General features: G+C 37.4%; 1 protein-coding gene across 2 annotated transcripts in view; it reads right to left on the bottom strand.

Moving 5' to 3' along the window:
* The window catches only part of LOC134751434 (uncharacterized), a 129,793-nt gene that overhangs the window by 50,025 nt on the left and 51,812 nt on the right, over positions 1-27,956 (bottom strand). For both annotated transcript variants that reach the window (XM_063686843.1, XM_063686842.1), the window contains 2 exons: positions 8,788-8,949; positions 4,671-4,787 (listed from right to left, as the gene is read on the bottom strand). In XM_063686843.1, the coding sequence (XP_063542913.1) occupies positions 4,671-4,787; positions 8,788-8,948 (278 nt within the window). In that variant the 5' untranslated portion in view covers position 8,949. The remainder of the gene's footprint in view (positions 1-4,670; positions 4,788-8,787; positions 8,950-27,956) is intronic.

Raw genomic sequence — 27,956 nt, 5'->3', positions numbered from 1 at the left:
CACAAATTGCCATGATTTAGGTGATGGAGCCGCCCGGTAAGCAAAAAATTGCCTGTGTCGGGAGGCACCGCTCTTCCCTAGGTTAAAGCAAACTATTTGTACAAATAAAAATTTAAAATCTAAAGATTAATTTCTAAAACTAAAACAACAGCGTGTACAGATGTAGCGTGGAATAGATAAATTGGAACACTTGATTCTATTTTTATAGTCATACTGATATATTAGTAAAATTTTAGTTAAGTTAAATTGGTAGCGAATGAAAACATTACTTCCAACAATGAATAAATACCCATGGACAGCTAGTTAGTTATCGAGTTAAGCCTTCTTAATACTTCGCAACAAATGGTATGCGATTAGATAATTGCGAGTAGGATAAGATAGGAGTAGATAGGAGCCATAAGTAAGAGCAACGAATTCTATTGATAGAACAAATGGCGCAATGTATAGCAAATCGCATGAGATTATCGTTAGAAGCCATAAGCCGTTGAAAAACCAGTTTCAATTTAGAACAAGTTGCGAGAAAATACGGTAAACTATTAAATAAGATACCCAATGGCTGATAAACGTGAAGTAGATTGCTCCATTAAATCAATATAAACCCCTAGTCATGAATAAAGTGCATCCATTATCGAAATCCAATTAAATAACGTAGCCTTCAGCGTCAGGTTTCTGATTGGTCGTTAATACATGCGAAAGGCTGATAGTGTTTTAATAATTTGATATGATTTTCATTTTATTCTGATACGAATTTGAGTCGTGAGTGCTATAAGCAGCTCGAATGTTCAGGGGCCTGTGTGTTCGTGATTTTTTTCTATCGAACGAAAGCTCATAGACTCCGTTGGTTGGGCCATTTTGAGAGAATGGATGAGGATCCGAACAAGAAAAGAGCATACCTGTGCCGCTCAGCAGGAAGACGTCCTTTCGGACGCCCCAGGTATCGCTGGTGCGACATGGTGGAGGCGGATTTGCGCGAACTTCGAGTCACCAATTGGCGAGAGTCCGCACAGGATCGAGAAAAGTGGCGTTGTCCTGTGTCGGAGGCCAAGTCTCATTTTGGTTCGCTGAGCCAACGAAGTGAGTGTGTGAATGAAAGTTGTTTAGTCAGGTTTCGAATCGATTAATTTACTAGAGAGAGGCCTTTAGATTGTTATTTTGATCTAAAAAAGTGCTACGCAAAAACTGCTGGCTTAATCCACTTCACCTTAAAACAATATTTATGTCATACATAATCATAACACAGTACAGATGTAGTTAGATGCTGTTTTCAATCGTTTTTTCTCGGAAACGTTCGCATTTTTCATGCTACTTCAGTCAACCTCAGCACTTTTTGTACCGTAACGTAACTGACTGAAATAGTAAGACACGTATTCGTATGTTTCCGTGAAAATACGACGGAAAATAATTATGCACTACATCTGTATTCACATATTTTCTTACAAGCATTTCTGACATTTGTAATTGTGTTGGTAGCCCTATGGACAGCCGTGTTCCGCCCGGCGTCGGAAATGCATCGATGCAATCTCCAGGGTGCACAATGACGTCATTACACCCACACATTCAGTTCAATACGTTCCGTTCCACGCAGACAATGACGGCTTCGCTGTAGGTTGACATCTGTTTACAAGTAATGTCATTGAGAACTAATGAAGCTTAGAGTGCTCATTCCATACTTAGATAAAAACCTCTCTCTTCTTCCTCGCGTTATCCCGGCATTTTGGCACAGCTCATGGGAGCCTGGGGTCCGCTTGACAACTAATACCAAGAATTGACGTAAGCACTAGTTTTTACGAAAGCGACTGCCAATCTGACCTTCCAACCCGGAGGGGAAACTAGGCCGGGGGTGATACATAGATTTTGATAAAAACCTATTTATTAAATATTATTAAGCGAGCTTCGCGCAACTTATTAGAGTTATTTATATGAGTAGGTATATATCTGCAAATTTCTGACATTATACAGTGGAAAGAGGGGAGGCCTTTGTCCAGCATTGGTACACTCTTATAAGTTAGTGGAGAAATATCTAAAAGTAAGGTGGCTGGTGCAAGATCAGGAATTAAAATTTATATGTATAGATACCTATATTAAAATGTAATTAAAACCAGTGTGTGGCCATTAATATAATAGACAGAGTTAATACACTAAATTAAGTTTACTAAAGCTTTAATTCTCAAAAGCACTGCTTTAAATATATCCAATGTATTCGAATCTTTACGTAGAGATACACTTAATACCAAAATGCAGTTCAAAAGGCAGCTCTGCACAATCGCATTAAACCCGCTGCATTCGCGGTGCAATCTGCGACCTGCACAATGACGTTATTATGTGTCGTGTAGCTACATATCCGACTTTGTAAAGACAGCTTTATTCTGCATGTGAGTCAAGTTGAAGTTCAGTTTGAGTTGAGAACTAAGAAGTTTTTTTTCCGTCTCTTTTGTATATGCCTCGCTAGCTCGTAATAAAATAGAATATAGACATCATAAGAATATAGAGATCAAAGTGACGTACTCAGAATGTGACGAACTCAGAATGTGACGTACAGAAAGTGACGTCCTCAGAACGTGACCTAACTCGAAAGTGACCTCTTAAGCATGTGACATACCTCGCCTAAACCGATCAGTGATAGCGCTACAAGGCACGATTGAATAATACATGATTTGCTTTTATACATCTTATCCGATGAAATATTGTTTATTGCTTTAATTCCGTTACGCAAAAGTAAAAAAACCCGTAATTGGCCATTAAAGACTGCCACATAGAACTACCGCTCAGTACGGAGCGTCGCGCAGTACTTTCGAATTACTTCATGAATCTTCAAAACCAATCGAGATGCCATTATAAAAAAAAATATAGGACATTAGTACACCATAAGCTACATTATTGTGTAAAAATAAAAAAAATAAAAAAATGCGAAGTTGGAAAAAAAAAGATATTTAATACTAACTTCCGGTTTGTTATATGATAAAAAGATAAAAAAAACTTTTTTTATAGATTTTCAAAGAAATCAACTAATATTCTCAAATAATCACTATTTAGTTATAATTAAATCCATTGAAAGAATTGCAATAATAATTTTTTAAAAATCCGTTCCTCAAATTTTGTAGTTTTTTCAAATGCGTATAAATTTTTAACGAAGCAATATATTAAAAAAGTAATGATGCCAAATTTTTTAGTTCACATATAGGTCCAATTAATCCAACAATGAACAAAATCCAGAACCTGACAATTTTTTTGCTGCCCGCTTGACGTGAAATGCCCCAGGTATGAAATTATAACCTTTTAATCAACTTATCTCTGTTTTTACAGGTACCTAAAATTAACGACCTGTAAGTATTTACTTACAAATGTTTAATTTATACACCACTATAAAACAACTGTAACCGAACTTTTTTCATTCGTTCTTCATGACCCGTTTTGTCCTCTTTTATGCAACTCACGGCGGTTTCCCCTTACAAAATACCGTATTGTGAACATTAAAACGCTATATTGTGACAACAATACCATTGAAACTCCGGTGAACCTCGACTCTAGTCTCTAGTTGACAAACAAAACAATTGAATTTACTGCAATACAGAAGTAATATCGTTTGAAGCTGTATATTCCTTTTTTTGGCCGATAAAAGATAACAGCGATGTAAAGCTTTTGCCTCGAAACTGGGAGTTTATTTGTAATTGAACTCCAATTCTGATTTCGTTGTCAGTTCTTTGCAGTAATATCGTTTATATCTTCAGTAAATCATAAAGTAATAAAGTTACCAACAAACTTATTCAATAGGTGGGTGGCATTTCTGAATATTAAATACAAACGTAGTCATGCGAAATATACTGCAGCCATGTTCATTTCGTGCGCTTTAAAGTTTAAATTGCTTTTGTGGTTTTTATACAAAATGCTATTCATTTTAGTGCTTTTAGAAAACTTCGTGTGCTGGTATAGTTGCTAAAATAATTTTAAGTAGTTTAAGTACTTTATTTCTAAGATATATTTGGTATTAATTTATCATACACGCTTTGGTGGTATGAACATTTAAATAATTTGAAATATACCTATATGTCTATTCAAATTTCCCGGACCCAGAGGGGAAGGTCGAATGGGACGTGGATGGACTTAATTAAGAAGGACCTTGAGTGCTGAAATATTTCTGACATCGCTACATCTAACAGGGAAAAGTGGAAGGCGGGTCGCGGTAGGAATTCACTTCAAAAACGAGACTTACCTCGGCGCCGCCCTCGGGAGAGCAGTGTACGCGGGCCACTCGTTGTACATGAGCCGGTCGCGGTACGAATTCACTTCAAAAACGAGACTTACCTCGGCGCCGCCCTCGGGAGAGCAGTGTACGCGGGCCACTCGTTGTACATGAGCGGGTCACGGTAGGAATTCACTTCAAAAACGAGACTTACCTCGGCGCCGCCCTCGGGAGAGCAGTGTACGCGGGCCACTCGTTGTACATGAGCGGGTCGCGGTACGAATTCACTTCAAAAACGAGACTTACCTCGGCGCCGCCCTCGGGAGAGCAGTGTACGCGGGCCACTTGTTGTACATGAGCGGGTCGCGGTACGAATTCACTTCAAAAACGAGACTTACCTCGGCGCCGCCCTCGGGAGAGCAGTGTACGCGGGCCACTCGTTGTACATGAGCGGGTCGCGGTACGAACTCACTTCAAAAAAGAGACTTACCTCGGCGCCGCCCTCGGGAGAGCAGTGTACGCGGGCCACTCGTTGTACATGAGCGGGTCGCGGTACGAATTCACTTCGTTCATGATTTCCGGCGCCCGCGCTTGCCGCTTCGAAAATCTGCGGGCAAAAATATTCATTTATTTATAGGTAGATTACAGTGACAGTATTACTAACTATTAATATCCGTTCATCCCCGCTCGTCACGACTCATGGGAGCTTGGAGTCCGCTTGGCAACTAATCCCAAGAATTGGCGTAGTTATTACAAAAGCAATTGCTATCTGACCCAGACCCAGAAGGTAAACTAGACCTTATTGGGATTAGCCCGGTTTCCTCAGGATGTTTTCTTTCACCGAAAAGCGACTGGTAAATATCAAATGATATTTCATTTAAGTTACGAAAAACTCATTGCTACGAGCCGGGGTTTGAACTGCAACCAGATCGGAAGTCGCACGCTCTTACCGCTATTAGACTGGGTCCATCTAGTGTTGTGGATTTAAGCTTTGAGGCGTAAACTACAAGACTTGAGTCGCGACTGCTGAGCCTTGAAGCCTCGAACCATAAAGCCTCGGAACCTTAACGACTCGAACTAAGTTCGTGTTACTGCTTACGAGCAAAGAAACCTCGAGTCTTTTGGCCTCAAGCTTTGAAGCCTCCTAAGCTTCAAAGGTTTAAGTCTGTAAGGTTTTTAGTAGTAAAGGTTTGGAGCAAAAAGTAAAAGCTTTTAACAAATAAGATCAACCTATGCTATAGGGTAAGGTGAAATTTAATACGTTTTTGTGAAATAGGGAAAAACAGAAAAAGATAATTATGACTTATCGCGTTTTTAGAGTTCCGTATAGTCAACTAGGAACCCTTATAGTTTCGCCATGTCGTTACGACGACGGTCAGTAAGGTCATTATTTGAGCGTTTTACCTTCTTATTCCTCTGTCCGCAATATTGACGAACTCCACAAAGAGTGTGGTGGTATTTTTGGTTATAAATGTATGCCGCGGCATTTTTACAGTTCTGCAGAAACCGTTTTGTTTTTTTGTCTCTCAGTTGTTTAGTTTGCGTTCATGAATTAGTCAATAGCGGAGGCGGTTAAAAGTAAAAACGTTCAAGCGGTTCAAGTAATCACCCAGTCTTAATTAAGTAATAAATATTTTTTTAAATAATTTTATTTTATTTCTTATGATTCACTCATATAGGACGGAACGGAACGGGATAATTTTAAAATATAGTTTCATAGAAAATGTATCTGGATGTACATACGCAACGGAATCACGGTTCTAAATGGTCCACCCTGTATACGTTGCAGGCAGTAAATGCGTTAACTGATGTTAAGTTACTCTTCCGATATAGATATAGGTATATTATAATATTCGTAAATTCTCTACACAAAAATTATTTCTGCAAAGAGAGCTCAACGTATGAGCTCTAAGCTTGACACAAGCTTTTAAGGTTCGGGGGCTTGAGCTTAAGTTAAAAAGCTAGAGTTCCCTTAGAGGCCCGAGTCTTAAAGACTTCATTTTGACAAGTCATAAAAAGTTTGAGTCGTTAAGGTTCTAAACCGCTTTGTGAGCAAACCTTTAACGCTCTAGCTTTCAAAGCTTGAGCCTTAAAGGTTCGCGAGTCGTTAAGGTTCAAAAGTCTTAAAGACTAGTCTTTTAACAACGCTAGGTCCATCGCATGATATAATTACTGGGGTAGGTAATTGAGGCTCTTAAGTCTTCAGCTGCTCGGTTGTATTTTGTCTGTTTCTCTTCTCTTATTTCTCATTTGATTATAATTTATATATGATGGTGAGATTGCCTTATCTTCTGCGACAAGATTTTATACAAGTATTAATGTATCCAACAAAGAAAATAAAATAAAAATTTATTTAGCCTTTGCGCCTTTGTATGAGGCTTCTTTGTCCGATTTCTTTGCAGCCCACATAAAAGAAGATTAGTAAAATTGATATTGGGTTGAAGTGGAAACATAAAAGGGTTGTTTACGGTCCGTTCCGACCAATTTGGTGATTATACGGCGTTAAGCGGGGTTCTAAAAATTTATACAATGTTTGTGGTTCACGCAAATTGAGTGATTTTTTGGTTTTTATGTAGCTTTTGTTTGGTTTGAAAATGATAATTATCAAATATCGGTGTTTAGCAGGTTATTTTTAAATTTGTCATTCTGTTTGGACTGTTTGATTAAAAATAAAATTTAATTAAATACCATTTTGGTGTATTTCCCCACGTGACCGCCGCCATACCTACATGAGGCGGGGACAGATGAGAATGATTTACATAAAAAACACCTATTCCTATCTGTGTCCGGTGGGGACAGATGAGAATACACCACCATTTCAGTTGATTATAGTGAATTATGGTGGTATTACAAATACGAATTTGACACTGATATAATTGTCACGTCAAATTAAGAGTTTACATAAAGCAAATATCAAAATATGTTTTGGAGATATTTCCACATCTATCATTCACGAACTTTGCTTAAGACAGTTAACTAGTCTTTTCCGGCCGCTAAGATATCAAACAGGCCGACAATATTATTATGCAACTTTGCGACCACAATGTAATTTCGCTATACGTATTCGATCCGCTTCCGCCTCCGAGCTATAGGATGTAGCTTTGATCATATCAAAGCAATCAGATGACTGAAAATACATTAAGCTACTGAGTTTAAAGTTCAGAAACTTTGTACAGTGGAAATCGTGGGAATCGTAAGTTGGTAAATTATTTCTAGCGCGGGATACACAGAGCTGAACAATTAAATTGAGTTTTCTCCTTAATGCAAATAATAAAGTCTCTGTTTAAAAACTGTAATAGACGTTATATATTGAAGTCTCTGTTCAAATTATGGTAACCAAAGGTAAATGCTTGTAATTTATACTTGTAACTTTTACAAAAAAACAAATGATTTAAAAATATCTTACAGTTCCCTACTATACCAGAAAACCACGGTGATTTATGTTACAGTGCAAGTTCTTTCAGTTTTTACAATTGTTTTATATTACTCGTATTAGACGTGGGAAGTCAGTTATTGAGTAAACACTCAGCCTCGTGGCTTAAATATACACTGTAAGTAAAGGCACTTTATTGGGAAATCAACATCCACAACAGTATATTGGTTATTGGATTATTATTGATTAAAAACCCGTTACAGATACCAACACCAGGGAGGAGGAGATCAATACTCGCATACAAAACGCCCTGCGATGCAGTGCAGCCCTCCATAAAGTGTTGGAGTCTAGGCTTCTCAGCAGAAACACTAAGTTAAGGATATATAAGACCGTCATTCGACCAATCCTTATGTATAGTTGTGAAGCCTGGACACTAACACAAAAAGAGGAAAGTCAACTCCTGGTAGCGGAAAGAAAGATCTTTCGTAAGATCCTGGGACCTATCAAGAGAGACAACGGTACGTGGAGGATATTGAAGAATGCCGAAATCGAGGAATTGGTGGGTGGACCCGATATTATCGGCGAAACGAAATCCCACAGACTTCGCTGGTTCGGTCACCTATTAAGAATCCGAGAGGATCGGGCTGCCAAAAGGGCGTAGTTGGGAAGACCGACTGGTGGCCGCCCGGTAGGTCGGCCCAGATACCGCTGGGGAGACAGTGTAGAAGCGGATCTGCGACAGCTTCAACCCGAGAATTGGCAGGAAATGGTGCGCAGGATCGGGAAAAGTGGAGTGCTCTCGTTTCGGAGGTCAAGACCCTCTTTGGGTCGTTGAGCCATATTAGTTAGATAGTTAGTTAAAAACCTGTTACGTGGCGAATATCGATACATAACTTGATTTGAATAGACTTCGACCGCGCTAACTTTGCACCGATTTAAAAATGCCTTGAGCTGGTCGCAGCTGCACGGTTACTCTTGGGCAGCAGCTCCTCGTCAGTAATGTAATGGCCTCCCCATGGCCTTAAGCTGGTCGCAGCTGGGCACCCGTCACTCTTGCGCAGTCGGTATAAAGCACTGTCAGCCGGGTTTCTGAACGAGCCGAGCGCGGCTGTCATCGGAGCGGGCCGTCAAGATTGCTTCCCCCGCAAACGATAGCGTCGTTATGAGCATTATCGAGTATTCAATTCAGGATTAAATCATTTACTCAAGTGCTTTTACTGTTATCACTACTGACCTCCACATAGCCTTGAGCTGGTCGCAGCTGGGCTCGTCGCTCTTGGGTGGCTCGCTCACGCGCACGCGCGAGCCGCGCGGGAGCAGCCCGTCGTTGTCGCGCTGCGCAAGCACGGCGTACGCGCACAACAGAGCGCCCCACAAGCGCCAGTACCACGGCATCCTGGGGACAAGGGGATGGAGCTTAGTTACTGGCTGTTATATTGTCCTGGGGGCCTAGTTGGCTAATAATAAATAAAATGATAATCGTCCATCGACTAACGCCAAACGCAAAGAAAAATTGTATCAGGATGACAGATGCTACGAAAAGTCACGTGGTTATTTTCATACATTATTTAAGGTTCTGCCGGCTATTTAAGGTATAATAAATATTTTAAAAACCGTCTCGGTTTACCTATGTTGCCCATTTTAAGGTACATGACATTTTGATTGGATTGGCCACGAATAAGCTTGACCTATATTGTCATTGTCATAACCTGTGAGTACATGTGACCTGTAGATACTCCTTTTTCACTGTATCATCATGGTTAGTTATGTGTTTATGATAATTTACTTAATAAATTTGTATAATACATATAATTCCTCCTTATTGCTTGCCTTGTATTTGCATTTATTTTTAATATTTATCTATTGAGAACTTAACAAAACTTTAGCTACTCCGTTTAGTTTTTCAATGAACATTGACATTCAATTGGACCAGTTGTGTCTGGTATAAACTCTAATATACCTAATGAAATAAAATCTGAGTACTTTAGACACGTTCACATTCAAAAGCAATATTACTTGGTTTATTTTACAAGGCTCTTTTTTAAGTTTACCTTTTACAGCTTACGCCAACGCTTAACTCAGAGGATGCATTAACATCAGTTAATCACACTTACATCACAAAGGCTGTGACTTCAGGCAAACTATGCGTTCCTAGAATTAATAACTACTACGGGGATAGAACCCTTAGGAAAAGAATTCCATATTTGCTTAATAGTTTGCCCGAAGCCATTAGATGTGAAAATTAGAAGTCTAAATTTTAATCTATGTTAAAAATACACTACCTCAATATTTTGTAGTAATTGCACTACTATAAAATTACGAGTAAGTTAAGTACATATGTAACTAGAGACTGATGACCCCACAGTCAAACTCTTTATTGAGTTTTGCGGGGCTATGATTATTGTAAGAATACTCTGTATTTTATTAAATAAATAAATAATAAATAATAAGTGTAATATTAAAATATTGAATTTCAGATAAAACATACAAATATTACAAATTATAGTTAGTAGTAACAAATTGCCGTCATTAATATTTTCTCATAAGTACGTATATCGACCAATATATTGTCGATGCTTGTGAAGGTTGAACGAGTCTGTTACATGCAGCGGATTCACGGCGATATTTGCTTTCCAAGTTAACTGCTCAAGTAGACCAGTGTATCATATTCAAAATGAAATGCAGTATCATAACACGGAATTTTTTTTTCTCAATCGATCCTGTTTTATTGGTAACATGGTGCCTAGCCAAGATGCCAACCGTTTGCGCTATGACAACGAACCGCTATCTGTCTCTCTATAGCACTAATTTGTACGTGTGATAGAGAGACAAAAAGCGTTTCGTTGTTGTAACGCAAACTACATCTACTACTGTTGGCTAGATCCACCGTAATAGAAAACCTAACTTACTAAGCACTTACTACTTAGCACTTACTAAGCTTATTTAGCAAATAACCCCTTTTCAATCATTTTAACTGAATTCGGACCGTGAGCAGCTGTACTGTACATGAGTTGTGCAGAGTGTCAAGCCTGAAAAAGGATAGAAAATCCGTCCACGGGAAATTCCACAAACGTGCACAGAAACATAAAAACAGTTTTTACCTACTGATTCTTCGAAAAAATATATATTATAACATGACAAACCTGCATAGTGCAGCAACCGCGAGCACTGGCCGGTTATAAAAAATAAACTAAGCCATTCGCCTGTCTTTTGTTTTTTCTCTTGGAATTTTGTTGAAAATAGCACAACTCTGGTTTTATTTATTTAATGTGACTCAATGATTATGATTTTTGTTAAAAATTAATACAAGGGCTGCGTCTAATGCTGGTAGAATTTGTATAATTGTTATATACTTAGTATTAAGTTTCTGTTTATGTTTAAATTAAACCTAGTCAAGTCTTATTTGTACGTCACTGGTTCTTGTAAGTAAATGACGCTTGGGTTAGGTTTCGACCCGAAATCTAAGAACGCACGATTGTTGCAGCCCTTTATTTTGGTTTAAAACTGAAGACGCATGATTGAAGCTACTTATTTTCTGGATATTCGCTCCTGAAGTTTTCATCTGCTTGCGCCTGGTGAACCCGCGTAGCCCGCAGTAGCATCCGCAGCCGGAATTCATCGTTCGGCTCGACGAAGATTGGAATTCGAGAACGTTAAGGCCAGTGACGATATTTTATTGGTTTAGACTCACGTACGGACTGAAGGAAATTAGTTTAATTTATTGTACATATTTTTATTATTATATTGTGTTACTATAAGAACCTAGTTTTCATTTTCTACCGCTCTAGTTAGCCGGTTGCAATATTTACATAACTTTTATACCTAATTTGCCTGGCAATTGTTGCAATGGAAAATTCTACTCGGCTGCGCTAGCTAAGCGAGTGGAATGACATTTCAGAGAACCTTCTCACAATGTGGTTTATCCTACTCCTACTGACACAAAGTTCTATTTGAAGGCTGACAGCTCCATAACTTGTTATTTATTCTATCGTGCAATATGAGCGCCATTGTGTACGATTGATGTTCTATGTTACACGAGTAAAATTATTTAATATGTTGTGAAAATACGTTTGAATGGAAGTCTTGCGGTAATACTATAAAAGAAGTAATGAATTGGTGCCTTTAAATATAATAGAATCTATAGTCTGGCAAACCAAATTTGTCAGTAGAATAAGGCACGAAATCTAAATTTCCTATGGGTGACCAAGTGACGGAAATGACTTGCCGGACTATATTTGACCTCTATAATTTGGCACTTTTTGTGGACTCCTTTACACTAGCTTCTTTTCAGTTAAAACGATGTGAATAAATTCTAAAAATATCAATCAACCACTAAAATCAACATAAACGTATTCGCCCCACATTTTACAATTTTTCTCTCGCAACTCACCAGAAACGAAAAGGCTCCAACTGGCAACGGGTGGCTGCACTGACGTGTTTGCTAAACACGAAAACACCTCTTTCCGGCCTTGGGCAAACAAAATGTGGACGAGCTTTATTGCCCGCCGATCGACGTGTTAATGAGAAACGGTGAAAGCTAAACGGGCTGTATTTATGAAGCAGCAGTTTATTCAACAATCTTCGTGTTTATTTAAGAGGTGTCGCTAAAGCCGGGAAAACCGTAGGTAATTAAAAAAGAATAAAAGATGGGGCTCGCCGCGTGAAACTTGCGACGGCAGAATAGGAATATACGAGTCTATCGCGTGGAATAGAAAGCGTATGAACGAATCTATGGAGCCAACTTTAACCTAGTAAAGTAGGTAAAGTTTTATACTACTAGAAGTATTAGACCAAATTAAATTATTTTCAAAATATATTTTCATTTGGTTTTGTTTAGAAGTGCATATACTTGGAAAAATTCGACCTATGCCGCTGTGGCCCGGTGGCCGAATGGCACAGGCACCTGCCGCGATAGCAGAGGACGCTGGTTCACATGGTGGACATTTATTTAAGTTTATAGTAAAGTTTTATTTAGAATCTGCTCTTTGCAAATATAGTTTCCGTGTACATTTTTTCGATAAAACAGTTATTTGTTCAGAAAAAAAAACCCATTTAACTTTTTTTCTTCTTCTGCCAAACTGCGGGACAGCATTTAAACATGCATGTGGGATGGCATTGTCCCTTGATTAAAACGTGTAATAAATTAATAATTCAATATAAAAACTACAATTTAGCGTTAGCCTACTCTTTTACTATGATAATTTTATGTTTCTTATATTTAAAAGGTCAAAGTCATAAAACTTGATCGGTCATGTCATACGAAAATAGGCCAGGCAAGAATTGAGTGCAGGAGCGATTTGTTGTTGTCTGAATTTTGTTTCCACACTAAAGGAAATGGAACCTAGCGGGTGGAAAGTATGTTTAATAAGAATCATAGAGTAATTTATACTAGAGCGGTACTGTCATAGTAAATTTTGTAACCCCAGTAAATTCACTGCCATCTGTCGACACACTTTAAAACTAAAAATGAAGATTTATAAAAATATGATAAAATGTATTTAAATATGGATAAATGATTTTTTTATTTGCATTAATTATTTTTATGATTTTGACCCATGTTCTTTCACTGATATGCGTTAAAATTGTTAAATAACAAACGAAACCGTCAACGCCATCTATACGACAGTAGGCCAAAGCTAGTAGCGCCCTCTGAAACGGAATCAAATTTTCTTGATTTTCGAGGCACGTTTTTTCCTTAGACTGTATCCATATATTACGGAGTTATATCTATCTTTGATAAGAATATAAAATTTATTATCATAACACAAGTTCTATGTTTTGTCAAAAACTTGTTAGTCTATTTTGGATAGCTAATAAATATTAGGTACTCGGATCAAACACATTTCGGAGCAAGGTCCTTTCTATGGACAAAACAATGAAAGCTAACGTCCCGGGTACATATATGTATAACGTTTTTCTTATTTGATTCTAAAGTGTTGAAAAAATATATCCTACCTGTAAGGGTGCAGCGTAAAAATTTGCTTTAGATTCGCAAAAGACGCGAACGAGTTAACCACACCATTAAATGTGACTTATAAAGAAGCCGGTCAAAGTTTTTTGATGGTTACTTTACACAAGGATTAACGTGTTCTGTAAAAGTACTTGTAAATTCGACTTTAAGCTAGGTTTACTTTTGAACTACTGACGTAACGTAAAGGTCTTCAACAAGTTTGTTTGAATTTACGGCAAAGGCAAGACTTACTAAATTGACCGAGTCTGGGTGGCCCGTGACGTCAATGGCCAGTTTTGACCCTCGCACATTGTTTAAGCTTAGCATTGTTGGGATTATTTGCACAATACGCTAGGAAACTATTGGGAATAGTTTGAAACGAACTCGGGTGAGTTCGAGCGTTGCGAGCTACTGATGGTATATCATGTCATTCATTTGGCCTCATCCTATTTAGTAGGGGTCAGCTAATGAATCCTAAAACTTTCCTTAAGAATTCCATGTTGAAAAAATCTGCATTCTTTCACAACGATTACTTCGAAACCATTATAGATGGGAGAGTAATAGAAAACTAGGTTCGTTAGATCTTCAAAACACAAGTAAATTTATGGTAAAATAAATATACACAGTGGCTAAAAATAAGTGCATTCTCGTTGCCAGGGAGGTTTTGGGATTATACTGAGCAACTTTTACGATGGGAACAACCCCGAAATCGCGAAAAAATATTTGGCTGTTTCATACATTTTGGTGTGGTTGGGCCCTTAGTAAAAGTTGCTCAGTATAATCCCAAAACCTCCCTTGCAACGGGAATGCACTTATTTTTTAGCCATCCTATACCCAACTGGCGTGAAGTGGCGCAGAATAGGGCAGAGTGGCGCTCTCTTGTGTCGGACGCCAACATCCTTTTTGGGTCACTGAGCCAGTGAAGTATAATAGATATAATTCTAGAAATAATACTAAACTTAAACTAAAAACGGCCACTGTGGCTTGCTACATATCTAAGATGCTGGCAGCATTTTCTTGTTAGATTGTTTGCGTTCGTTAAGCGAGGTTTAGACTAGCAAGAACTTGCATGCAATTTACGTTACATTGCCGACTACTAAGGTAAACTGCATTCAAAAGTTTGATCAGATACCGCAATGTAACGTAAATTGCATGCAAGTTCTTGCTAGTCTAAACCTCGCTTTACATGCATCGAGCGAGAAACAGGAAAGGTCTCGAGTACGATCGGAAAAACGTATTAAATAATACAAATAAGTGTAAAATCGTATGCTACACCCACGCTCGTCAGTTATGAGATTGTACATCCCACGGAAGTGTGGAGGTCGAGGCTTCCTAAACGCCAAATATCTCCATAACCGCGAGGTGTGCAGTCCCAGGAATTATTTCCTTAACAACGAGTGTGGGATGCATCGTGATGTGGTGGCAGTGGACAAGAATCTCACGCCGCTCTCCTTGGCAAACGAGAACTGGCGCAAACCTGTGGTACAGAGCACTGCGGATCGCAAGGCGATATGTGGGAGAGCAAGAAGCTACACGGGCGGGGCCCGTAGGCAGATTTCGCTACAAAGTAGAACAAAAATCAATAAGAAAATCGGCTACAAACGTATCGCGTAGCTCGTGCCGACAGCGTATGCGTTTAACAAAATCGACAAAAAATATAACCATCACTTTTCCCCTTGGCTGAACAGATTCTCGGAAGACCAAAACCAGAAACGTGCTAAAATACTAAGCAATAAACTATGAGAAATGAAAAGAAATAAAGCATTTTATATCCAGTATCCAACCAGTTGTTATCGAAGCGCAATCGCAAAATCGCATCTCGGGTTGCATTCTCAATTTCCTTTGTAGGTATTACTCGAGCGGTGAAGAATTGTCTTGTATTCTCGTTGCTGGAGGGCAGGAGAATGTTCGACTCATGGTATGCCAGTGGAAGTGGACTTTACGAAAATTGATGATGATTGAGCTTGTAAACAATAGCAGCAGTTTATAATTTTAGTCACTTAATTATTAATGCATATATAGTTTGATTTAGTTAGTTTAGTACTTAAAAAAACACAAATCTTATTTAGGTATTAATGTAATTTGATTTATTCTCAAAGTTGAATAGCAGTCAGTCTTTGGTAATATCAGGTGATAAAATGATGAGTCATATCATTTGTTTTAGCAGTTGTGACAATGGCCGCTATCTATGGCAGGGCTCGCAACCGGTTTTTTTTAAAAAACCCGAAATAGCACAATATTTTTAATTATTTTATGCTCTTTACGTAGGACTGAATTTTGAAATTGAAATTTAGGTAACAACTTTGTATAATTAGATTGTCCCATTAAAATGAAATTATAAACCAAAGAACGAAAAAGATCGTAACAATACTATTTTTTGTATGAAGAAAAAACCGGTTCCGAGCCTTGATCTATGGAATTGCACTTACAGCATACGTTCTTACGTCCAAATCTCAGGCTGATCCACGAACTCAACCTAGACAGAATGTTTTGAAGCAAGAATAAGATCCGCATGTTCTGGACCGGCCGGAACGGTCGCAATATCCGGCGTCCGGTCCGGACGATAAGCTCTATTGTTTTACCGGACAAAGGCTGCCGGCGCGATTGGGTTGTATGGCTCGATAGATTCGAGCTATCTTTTTAAATTTTAGTTGATTGTTAACAGCAACAGGCAGTTGTTATTTTATTATTGTACATACATATAACCATGCCTATTTCCCGGAGGGGTAGGCAGAGACCACGGATTTCCACTTGCTACGATCCTGACATACCTCTTTCGCTTCCTTCACTTTCATAACATCCCTCATATACGCTCGCCGGTTTAGGGTGCTCTTGCTTGGCCTTTCTTCAGGATTTCCCCGATCTGATCAGATAAAGTCCGCCGAGGTCTGCCCCTTCAAAATCCAGTTTCCATCTCTCCCTTATACCCCTCCCTTATATCCCTCTCTCTCTCTCTTTGTTAGCCTTCTTTCACTCATTCCTTCTTTTACTATTGTGTACCTATATATAAATAATCGAAATATTTTAAAAACAACTTTGGCTACTGGACACTTTATTATTGGATTTAAAGATACAATTGAAACCTGAAAGTTAGTGTACCCTTGAAACTGATGAATCACATTTTTTTTTTCATATTTACAAAGTTTTGAATAATCTTTTGCCAGGCTTCAGATTATGTAATCGAAACTGTTATTTAATGTGTATAAAAATATATAATACACTTTATTATTGGATTTAAAGATACAATTGAAACCTGAAAGTTAGTGTAGGTACCCTTGAAACTTGATGAATAACATTTTTTTTTTCATTTTTACAAAGTTTTGAATAATCTTTTGCCAGGCTTCAGATTATGTAATCGAAACGGTTATGTAATGTGTACAAGATGTCTAGTGATATTAAGGAATTACCATTAACGATGTTTTTAAGGAAACTATAGCAATGGCTAGTAAAGAATTCTTTCTATTCAATCCAAAAATATTTTAACAATTGATATATCAATTTGTAGTATTCATTTAAATAATGTTTCATGTTTTGAATTTGTTTATTGTCGTTATATCGCCAAAATAGTGTTTAGTTTTTAAGTTCATGAAATTTATATGTATGTTAGTCTATAAGGTATATGTAATATAGGCCTTGTTGCCTGAATTAAATTTTAAAATTAAATAAATAACTTGCATGATGTCAATTTTAATTTGTTATGTACTTCGTCAAAAAATCGCTTCCATACAATTGAAGTTACACTCTCAATTGAAAACGAAAAGCTGAAATAGGTAACATGAAATTTGAAATGAACATTTAAGTAAGTAACATATATCTATGTCTGGTATTAGTTTTTGTTGCTAAAAATTGCAATATAAGTAAAAGTAAATTGCAATATAAGTAAGTAAAGTAAAATTTAGAGAGTAGTATAAAACTTCAACACTATTGTTTTTTCTCTATTTTTTTTTGTTTTTTTTTTTCATGCGAGAGCGTAGCTTTAATTGTGTGGCGCCGGATAGGTCGCGTTACTCGTAAGTTTTATATTCACTAACTTGTAGCGATAATTGGTAAGTGTGTAATATTTTTGATAAGTAAACACGACAAATTCCGATCAAAAGGCAATCATTTCAATCAGATTGGTATAGTATCTGTATGAGTCTCCCGGATCGGATCGATTATTGTGTCAGTTAACTCTAAAAAAAGGCCTTTTATGAACACTTACAACAACGGACTAATCGTAGGCTCGCCTGACATTGTCCAATAGGTAAATTGTCTATTTTTAGGCGTCAGCCATCCTCGATAAAACCAGGCGTGGGTGTTACAAGGCTATATTTATGTAGACGTGTAAAGATTTCGGGCTTCTTTATATGGACTTCGGCGGAGATATTTAGCGTCTTTTCTTATTGAAGATAGGAAACAAGGTATTGCTTATCTCAACGCGAAACGTACGCCGAGGTGGCTTTAACATACATAAATAATAAAATATACTGCTGCTGAGCACAGGCCTCCCCTCCAGCGCGAGAGGGTTTGGGCTGTAGTCAACATTTTTAGGAATAACTTTCTTACTTATACATCTTTTACAAAATGTCATTATAAATTAAAACTAAAGTATTTTAATTGAATCAAAACGTATTTTACGTAGTCCTCCTTTGGCTTTGATACACAAACCTTTATTTTAATTATCTATACATATAATAAAGCGGAAGAGGGTCGAAAGTCTGTACATGGAAGATATTCGAAAAAAAATTGGCTGGGGATACTTAGAATCGATAACAGAACACATTCCAACAGTTTTTAGAATTTTTGTCTGTTTATCTGTTTATCTGTTTATCTGTTTGTCTGTTTATCTGTTTGTCTGTTTATTTGACCGCGCAACTAATGAAAACGGCTGAACGGATTTTGATGCAAACTTTACTAATCTGTCGAAAAAATCAACGGCCAGGTTTTAGGCTATAAAAATTTGAGAAATTTTACCCCTAAGGGGGTTAAAAAGGGGATGAAAGTTTGTATGGGGTTCAAGATTTATTTTAAGCTAGCAATTTGAAACTTCGTAAGAAGATATATTATTGAAATACAAGAAAACTAATTTCAGCTTTTTTGAAAATTCATCCCCTAAGGAGGTGAAATAGAGGTTGAAAGTTTGTATGGAAATCAATTTTTTTTAGTGCGGTACTTGAAACTTTGTATAATGGGCATATTATTATAATACAGGAAAAGTGATTTTAGCGTTTTCAAGAATTCGTCCCCTAACTAACCCTGTAAAGGGGGTTGAAAGTTTGAATCCATTACAAATGCTTTGAAACTTCTTAGAAAGGTATGATAGACGATTAAAAAAAACCTAATTTTGACGTTTTTGGAAATTTAACCCCTCAGGGGGTTGAAAAGGGGATGAAAGTTTGTCTTGGGGTGCAAATTTTATTTTAAGCTAGGAACTTAAAACTTTGCAAAACGTTATTATATTAAAAAGCAAGAAAATTGCTTTCACCGTTTTTAAAAATTCATCCCCCATGGTGAAAAAGGGGTTAAAAACTTTATCTTGATAACTATATCATTTTAGCTACTAGGCCAAGTTAGGTATCGTTTTTGTATAAATCGGGTATGCCGAATTTATTTATGATATCAAAATGACACTATTCCCGAGTGAAAACACAAAAATATGAAAAAAACTTTTTTTAATTTCTCTTTACGCTTAAACCGCTAAACCGATTTAGATAAAATTTGGTATAGAGATAGTTTGAGTCCCGTGGAAGGACATAGGGTAGTCTTTAACCAAAAAAATGGAGACTGCGTTTGCATGGAGAAGCGGCCGTGCCCTTTCCTCTTAATAATGGTCACGAAGGTGGGTACTTTAAAAAAAAACATTTTTCAGTAAATGTCAAACGATTTGGGACTTAAACGCGTTACCATGCCTTCCCGAAAAAAATCGAATCTTTCGCGAAAGTCTCGCAATGCATTGCGGCCACAAGGGGCACGGCCTCAGGAGTGAGAAAAACCGCGGTGATAGACTCAGTGGCGCTCTAGCCAGGCAGGTCGCTTCGCTTTCGGCTGAAACGGCAAGCCAGCGCGAGTTCGATTGTGATCCCAAATACATCGTACGTAATACATATGTAGGCGCAGATCCTGACGGAGTGTGGCGCCGGAGAAGCCGTGTTCATCCCGCGTATCCCCCTCATTCCGAGCAACTTCCCATTCCGCTTCAAACGCCTACAGGTCCCCGTGAGCGTCTGCTTCGCTATGACCATCAACAAGTCGTAGGGGCAGATGCATTTCCCACTCCGAAAACAAAAAAAAAAGGGGCAGACGCTGCCCGCCGCCGGCGTCATGCTTAAGACTGATTTGACTGGAGGACCGATTTACGTGTACGAGGACGAACACGATGGAATAAAATCACGAATGTGCTATTTCCGAAAACTTAATCCGATTGTCACTTGACAGAAAGCTTAAAGTTCCGATTTTACACATTTCCGAAAATATTTTTTTTTCCGAATTCCTAAATTCCGAAAAATCATTGTCCGATCGGAAATAATAATTCGGTATTCAGAAATTCGGTTGTTTACAAGATCGTAAAAATGAAATCCGTGATATTCAAATGAAGACTCACGTTTTAGTAATTATTACGGGTACCTGTCGTGCCGCATCATGTTAAATTCGGCATAAAATATTTTTGGCATAAAAATTTGGCATAAATAAATTAGACAGAACTGCGAACCTGTGAACCCGAACTGTTGCTAGAAGTGGGTTAGGTTAGGTTAGAACTGCGACCCCCAAGAAAACGAACTGTTGCCAGAAGTGGGTTAGGTTAGGTTAGAATTGCGACCCCCAAGAAATCGAACTGTTGCCAGAAAAGTGGGTTAGGTTAGGTTAGAACTGCGACCCCCAAGAAAACGAACTGTTGCCAGAAAAAAGGAAATTTAAAAATTGGGATATTTAAAATAGGAATCACGTTAATTCGGAATAAGGGCAATTCCGAATTCGTGATTTTGAAAATCGTAAATGTTAAATTCGGTGTTTGCCACCATCGGAATTATGTAGTTCGGAATTTACAATATTCGGGTTTTTGGGTTTTCGGAAATATAAATCTTCGTGATTTTCATCATTCGTAATTATGACAGTCGGAATTTTGATGGGTCGAGCATTTAAAAATCGGAATGATAAAATTCGACATTCTAAAATTCGGAATAAAAAATTTCGGAATTATGTAGGGTACCCGATTTGCATAGGTACAGTCAAGGACGTTAAAATACAAAAATGGTACTGTATCGTTCGATATACACCTACTACCCTATGCCGTTTAAATCACGTCAAAAATTTGAATAAGGGCAAAAAAATATTCATTTTGGAGTGTAATTTTATTTAGTGGTAGCAATGAGGATATAATATTATAGAGCACTGTCATAGTAAATTTTGTAACCACAGTTTTTTATTTGCATTAATTATTTTTATTCTTTTGACCCATGTTCTTTCACTGATATGCGTTAAAATTGTTAAATAATAACAAACGAAACCGTCAACGCCCTCTATACGAGAGTAGGCAAAAGGTAGTAGCGACATCTGATCGAGAATCAAATTTTCGTGATTTTCGAGGCATGTTTTCTCCTTAGACTGTATCCATCTATTACGGAGTTATATGTATCTTTGGTGGTAGGTACCTAATTGTAAAATATTTTATCTGGACTACAGTCCTCTAGCGTATCCATCTGTCAACTTTACTTTAAGTTCTGTCTCCAGGGGACAGGGAGATAAATTAGGGGTGAATTAGCCGCTTACTGACACAGACCGAATTCCACGCAGGCGAAGCCGCGGGCACAGCTAGTTAATAATATGCACTGAACCTTGTAAGGCCCAATTTGCATTACAAATTACTCCGTTTCAATTTAATTAGAACCTTTTATAAACCGAAAAAAGTAGCATCTCATTTGTTTCATTTCTTTCCCAAACAAACAAAATTCACCCTAATTTACTATACATTAAGTTTCAAATCAAAAAATAGGGAAATTGTGTATGGTGAGCCTTATAAGGTAAACAAAAAATTAAAAAACTGTAATAGATGTCATATATTAAAGAAAAAGTGACGAAGCCCTCCAGTGGTGAAGGCCGGATTCGAACCGGCGTCTTTAGCTATCGCGGCTTCGTCACTTTTTCTTTAATATAGGACATCTTTTACAGTTTTTTCATTTATACATAGTCGTGTGACTACTTAGAAAAACACAAATCAAAATATTTAATAAAATAATTTGATTTGTTCCCAAACTTGTTAAACAAAGAATTGTTAACTTATTTTTCGGGCACCCCGTACTAATCAATATCGTTCACTGTAAACGTAAACCTAAATATTGTCCACATCTTCAAGTTTTCATCAGTAAGTTTTATGAATAAACGCAAGGATTCATGACATTGTTAATGGTTTAATTTTAAATGAAAGTTCCTAAAATATCGGTTAAAATACGCAAACTCTAATTCCCGCGCTGCCCGAATACACAGAGCCGAAGAAATTAGGATCAAAGATCAAAGTAATTTAGAACTTTAATTGACTGACGCAGGGTTCAAATTAAGCTAACAATTTGTGATTTAGCCCAACGAGGGTAAAGAAGTTCAGGGTTTGGCATTAGGACGTACTGAATGTTGTTTTATAAAGGGTAATTTACACGGTATGAGTTTCAACTACACACTTAAAAAATACATTATCAAATAAATTACACGATTTATATTACGATAACTTGTTGTTCTGTGAGCTGTAGACCTCGCGATAAGTTTAAAAATGTATTAAGAAAAAATACTTACTTCATTGAGTCATTATTACTGAGAACTCACAATGGTTTGAGCGATATAGACCCTTTTTAAGTCCTTTATGTCAATTTCCGCCATTTTGAACATTTTACAAAAAACCGAAACGACAGAAATAATATATTTAACTATCAAATCTGCTAACAAAATTTCATGAGAATCTGTTAAAAAAAAAGTTAATGTACGATGGTTTTTGGACAAAATTGTTCATATCATGTAAATGGGTCTTTATGCCCTTTAAATAGGGACGAACTATATCGATTACTGGTTCAATGGTTCAATGTCACATCTCCGCATGTGTCGCTTCAGCACATCTTTGTAGCGCAGAAGTTGGCCGCCCTGTTTCCGCTTCCCACTTTGCACCTGAGTAGAAGATGCGTTTAGCAACTCTGCCATTAGACATACGGCAGACATGACCACACCATCGCAATTGTCGCCGCATTAGATAGGCTTCAATGCCGCTGACATTAGCACGACGTAGAACCTCGTTGTTCCTGACACGATCTGACCAAGAGATGTTCATAATGTCACGCAGGCATTTAAGGTGAAACCTATCCAATGCACGAATGTGTTTTCGGTAGAGACACCACGTTTCAGAGGCATACAGGAGATTGCACCATCGCACTGGGAGACTTCGGCACAAGATCGGCCGAAGTGGAGGCATACAGTGAGTACAAAAGTGCAAGCCTTTGAAGAACAGAGGGGGTTCGAACTCGACGCGAAGCGTGACCAGTTAAAGGCCCGACCACCTGCGGTCATAAACTATAATTTTGTCGGAGGGGTGCTGACCTGCGGTGAGTGTGGTCGTTCATTTACTGCGAAAATAGGCTACGTCAGCCACCTGAGAGCTCACGATCGTCGCTCTCACTAACCAGAAAAACCCAGTCGCCGAGGCCGAAACCGGCCTGGACAGGATGATGATGATGATGATGTCGATTACTGGTTAATAGCCTCTATAACTAGGATGTGCTTAACGCGATTCACTGTGTTTGTTTTGTAAGCGATAGTTATTGATATACATGAGTTATGAGCAATGATATCGGGCCCAATCCGTCTACTATATAGTTAGTTACTACGCTTAACAGGAGGGTAACGCAAAATTGAAGTTTTTATATTGAATTGTTACACATTTTAACCAAGGCAATGCCATAAAAACACATGGAAACAAGATTATATTTGCAAGGGCAGGAAACTAAATTTTCATGTTACCAAGCAATCTACAGCAATGGGCATGCTTTTTTAGTATAAAATACAATAGAATAGTTAGTGGTAATATCCAAGGGATTTGACAAGCAAAATTGCAAACAAAAGTATACCTACTTTAAGAGTTATATATTGAGGTAAAAAGTAAAAACCGCGCGTACGCCAAATCTTATGTCGCAAGTTTCGCGCGGCGTGCCATATCTTTTGGTTCCTTCAAATTTTCTGGTATTACGCCCCCTCTTAAGCAAAGCGTGAAAATCGGCAGAAACCATAGAACTTGGTATGAATGTAGCTTTAACTATTACCGTGGTACACTACGGAATTAGGACCCACATCAAAAAATGGCGTCTATCACCGCTGTATTAAATTTTACATTTTAAACGTATTTCTAAGCCAAAAAATATATACAGGGTACTTAGAAGTCATGCAGAAAGCTATAAAGAACTATTTAAAAACCATAACATTAGTTCAATTGCCATAATTATTCGTAAAATACTAAATAAGATTCAAGCTCCCTTACATGTGGCGTCACTAGTTTGTATGGCATTAACCTCTTCTTGGGCTGCCGTTGCGGAAATTGGCGAATTGTGAGTTTTTTGTTTAATTCAAACACACTAGCACTAATAGGTCCGTTAGTAAACTAAATAGGCTTCGTTTGTGTAATTTTTTTTAAATCGATCGGTTTGGATATAAAATGCGTAGGTATTTTAAAATACCATGGCGAGAGGCACCGAATTTGACACCCACGGTAATAGGCGCCTTTATTTTAGGTCGTTATTTTATTGGTCAATACACCTAATACGCAAAAAAGTGCAACATACAGCACCACCTAGCTATTCTTATACCGGAACAAGTGACGCAGTAGAAAACTGTCGTGTGGCCAAAATGATTTATTGAATGTACGCTAGTCTGTCAGATGTATCTATAGCAAACGTTGTCTGGAAGCGATCGCTCTTTAGCGATATGACGTTATCTATATGCTTGATTTGTATGTCATAATGTTTCTTTGGATAATGGTGAGCAATAAATAATATTTAGTATTGTATTGTAACCTTAGTTGCCTGAAAATAAAAGATATTTGATTTGAATTGATATTTGGATTGATTGATATATTGTTTGAAGTCAGAAAAAAGTATTCTACTATGTAATATTTATTGAATATTATTTCAAATTGCTTTGGGAAATGAGAAAGTTTACTAAACGTAAATCGCGTGGGCGGTAAACGTCAACAGGAAATAACTGTCTTTCTACGCTCATTTGGGGCGTAAACAATAAATTCTCCGCAAATTTTATTTGGGTCATGACGCAAGTAACGAAAACAGTATTTTAATTAAGGTACTTGCGCCAAAGAAAATTTCATACTCTTATTATAAGTGTAAATGGGTTCAAATTTTGGGTCCATGTTCGCTAGTATCTTTTTTTTCATTTCAATTAAGTACCTAAATTATAATACACATATGCATGGTCTATAGCACTTGGTAAACTTGTATGTAAACATACCTTATAGTTTTTTTTTTTTTACTAGCCCTTTATGGTGTCCCACTGCTGGGCAAAGGCCTCTCCCCTTGTCTTCCACGACTCCCGATACAGTGCCTTATAGTTAAGTCCGTATATTTTAAGTGTGTTTTAGTGTGAGCGTTTAAGGAAGTAAGTGTTCATCCCAAAATTATATGTACCTAACAATGTAACCTATTATCCTGTCGCATACTTCTGTTGTTTCTCCAATAAATAAAATAAAATAGAATCATAGAAAAAACTGCAAGTTTATGTAGAACATAAGAAAAATAAAAAATAAATATAACGTGGTTCGCGGTAGGCCCTCTGAAGCCAGAGAACTGGCTGCAATACATAAACTGCGGCGGCGTAAGCGAAATGAAGAACATTTACGAACTTACCACCAAGGCGTAAAAGCTATGTTGTTTTAATCACTTATACCACTCGCGAGTCTAATGCCCAGTTCGAAACCAGTGTAAATGTGCTTTAGAAAATTATTAAGCGAAATTAGAAACGGGTGGCTAAGTTAGGGTATTTTAAAATATTTAATTTTTAGGTGTTCCGTACCGTACCGTTTGTGACCCAAGGACGGACATGTAACGTAAACAAATGAATTTTAAACATGGGGTCACTTTAAGGGGGTAAATGAGAAAATTAAAAAATAAAGTTTTTGAAACTATATCGTGTTACATATCAAATGAAAGATCTCATTTTGAAAAGGCTGCCGGCGCGATTGGGTTGTTCAGCTCGATAGATTCGAGCTATCTTTTTAAAATATAGTTGATTGTTAACAGCAACAGGCAGTTGTTATTTTATTATTGTACATACATACATACATATAATCATGCCTATTTACCGGAGGGGTAGGCAGAGACCACGGATTTCCACTTGCTACGATCCTGACATACCTCTTTCGCTTCCTTCACTTTCATAACATTCCTCATACACGCTCGCCGGTTTAGGGTGCTCTTGACTTGGCCTTTCTTCAGGATCTCCCCGATCTGATCAGAGAAAGTCCGCCGAACTCTGCCCCTTTAAACTCCCGTTTCCACCTCTCCCTTATACACCCTCTTTGTTAGCCTTCTTTCTTTTATTATAGTGTACCTATATATAAATAATCGAAATATTTTAAAAACAACTTTGGCTACTGGACACTTTATTATTGGATTTAAAGATACAATTGAAACCTGAAAGTTAGTGTACACTTGAAACTTGATGAATCACATTAAATATATTAATAACGGGTCACTCACGTGTTTCAAGTCGAAAATATATATATTTAATATATTTAATATATCTATGTCTCACGGAAGTTTTGTTATTAAAATTGATGTTTCACATTTTTTTTTTCATCTTTACTAAGTTTTCAATCATATTTTGCCAGGCTTCAGATTATGTAATCGAAACTTATTGAATGTATATAAAAATATATAATACACTTGGATTTAAAGATACAATTGTAACCTGAAAGTTAGTGTAGGTACCCTTGAAACTTCATGAATCACATTTTTTTGAATTTTTACAAAGTTTTGAATAACCTTTTGCCAGGCTTCAGATTATGTAATCGAAACTGTTATTTAATGTGTATAAAAATATATAATAAGAACAACCGAAACCATTAGGTCTAAAATTTAGAAAAAAAAATACACATAATAGTTCTTTACCTATAGATGTCCGGAAAACCTATATTAAATGTGCAGGCAAGCGTGACTCGGACTTAATTACTTAGTTTTTGATCCGACCCCTAAATAGTTTACTTGGGCGAATTCGGCAATTCGCATCGGGTAACAAGCGAACGATGAAGTTAGGGTTTCCCACGGTAGATTGCTTAGCTATCCCTAATCAAATTTTAAGGGAATTGTAACTTTTATAACGGGGTTTGCTTATTCTACTGACTGTACAGTCGAGTTCATAAATATGTATACATTTATTCACCTTTATCCATTGCAATAAGGTGAAAAAATGTATACATATTTATGAACTCGACTGTACAAGTGTCCAACGTTAGATACGCCGGAACTCTGCCAGCGTTGTGAATCGTATTGCTGTAAAATCGTGGAACGCATAAAGTTACGCCTGTTAAACAGAACGCGGTATGCGGTGGCAATGAAGTTGTTTGGATATTTATAAATTAATCAATCTAATGCGGATGTGTTTATTAACATTTACTCTTGTTGTAAATATTTTTTTATCAAGCAGAAACGTCTGCGAGCAATACAACATTTTTTTATATTAAAGGAAAATTTGACAAATTCCCATGTTCCGGAAAAATGGAAAAACTCCCGACCTGCGACAAGACTCGAACTGGCGACCTCTTGGAACACCGGTTCAAAAAATCAATCAATAAATCGGTCAATTGGACCGGTGTTCTAAGAGGGCGTAACTTCGAGTTTTGCCGGAAGTCGGGAATTTTTACATTTTTCCTTTAATATAAAATGTCTTGTTGTAAATGTCGAAAGGTAACTTTCAGTTTAGGTACCGTTAGGTTACATGACTTCTGTCATCTCAATACAATTTTGCATTTTAAGGTTTTAAATTGTGTGGAGACCACCCGCTGTCACCGTACACAAGTAATGTGAAAATTCTCGATTACTATTATACTGGTAGGGTTAGACCAAGCTAAGTTGGCAGCGATTTTGATAGCCCAGACGGTGCACGTGTTATTTAAACGTCATAATTGCACCGTTTGCGCTATCAAAATCGCTGCCAACTTAGCTTGGTCTAACTTTACCTACATATTTCTATTTCAATTTATTTCAATTATAATTAACTAACAAGGCAAGAAAGCTTGTAAAAAATTGTTGTCCAAAGAAACTGTCTGACAAAAAGGCAATTTAATTCTTCAACGCGGAACATCGTCTGAACATCTGAAATTTTATTTCCGTACAACCCGGAGTTCTAAAAATAGTCGCATAATTTATAATTCTGACTCACCGATAATGTCAGACCATCAATTATATCGCGAAAGTGAAATTTCGTAATGGAGATTGGTG

The sequence above is a fragment of the Cydia strobilella genome, chromosome 22 (genome assembly GCF_947568885.1).
Source record: "Cydia strobilella chromosome 22, ilCydStro3.1, whole genome shotgun sequence".
NCBI classification, from domain to species: domain Eukaryota; kingdom Metazoa; phylum Arthropoda; class Insecta; order Lepidoptera; family Tortricidae; genus Cydia; species Cydia strobilella.
This window is presented reverse-complemented; position numbering and strand designations above follow the sequence as displayed.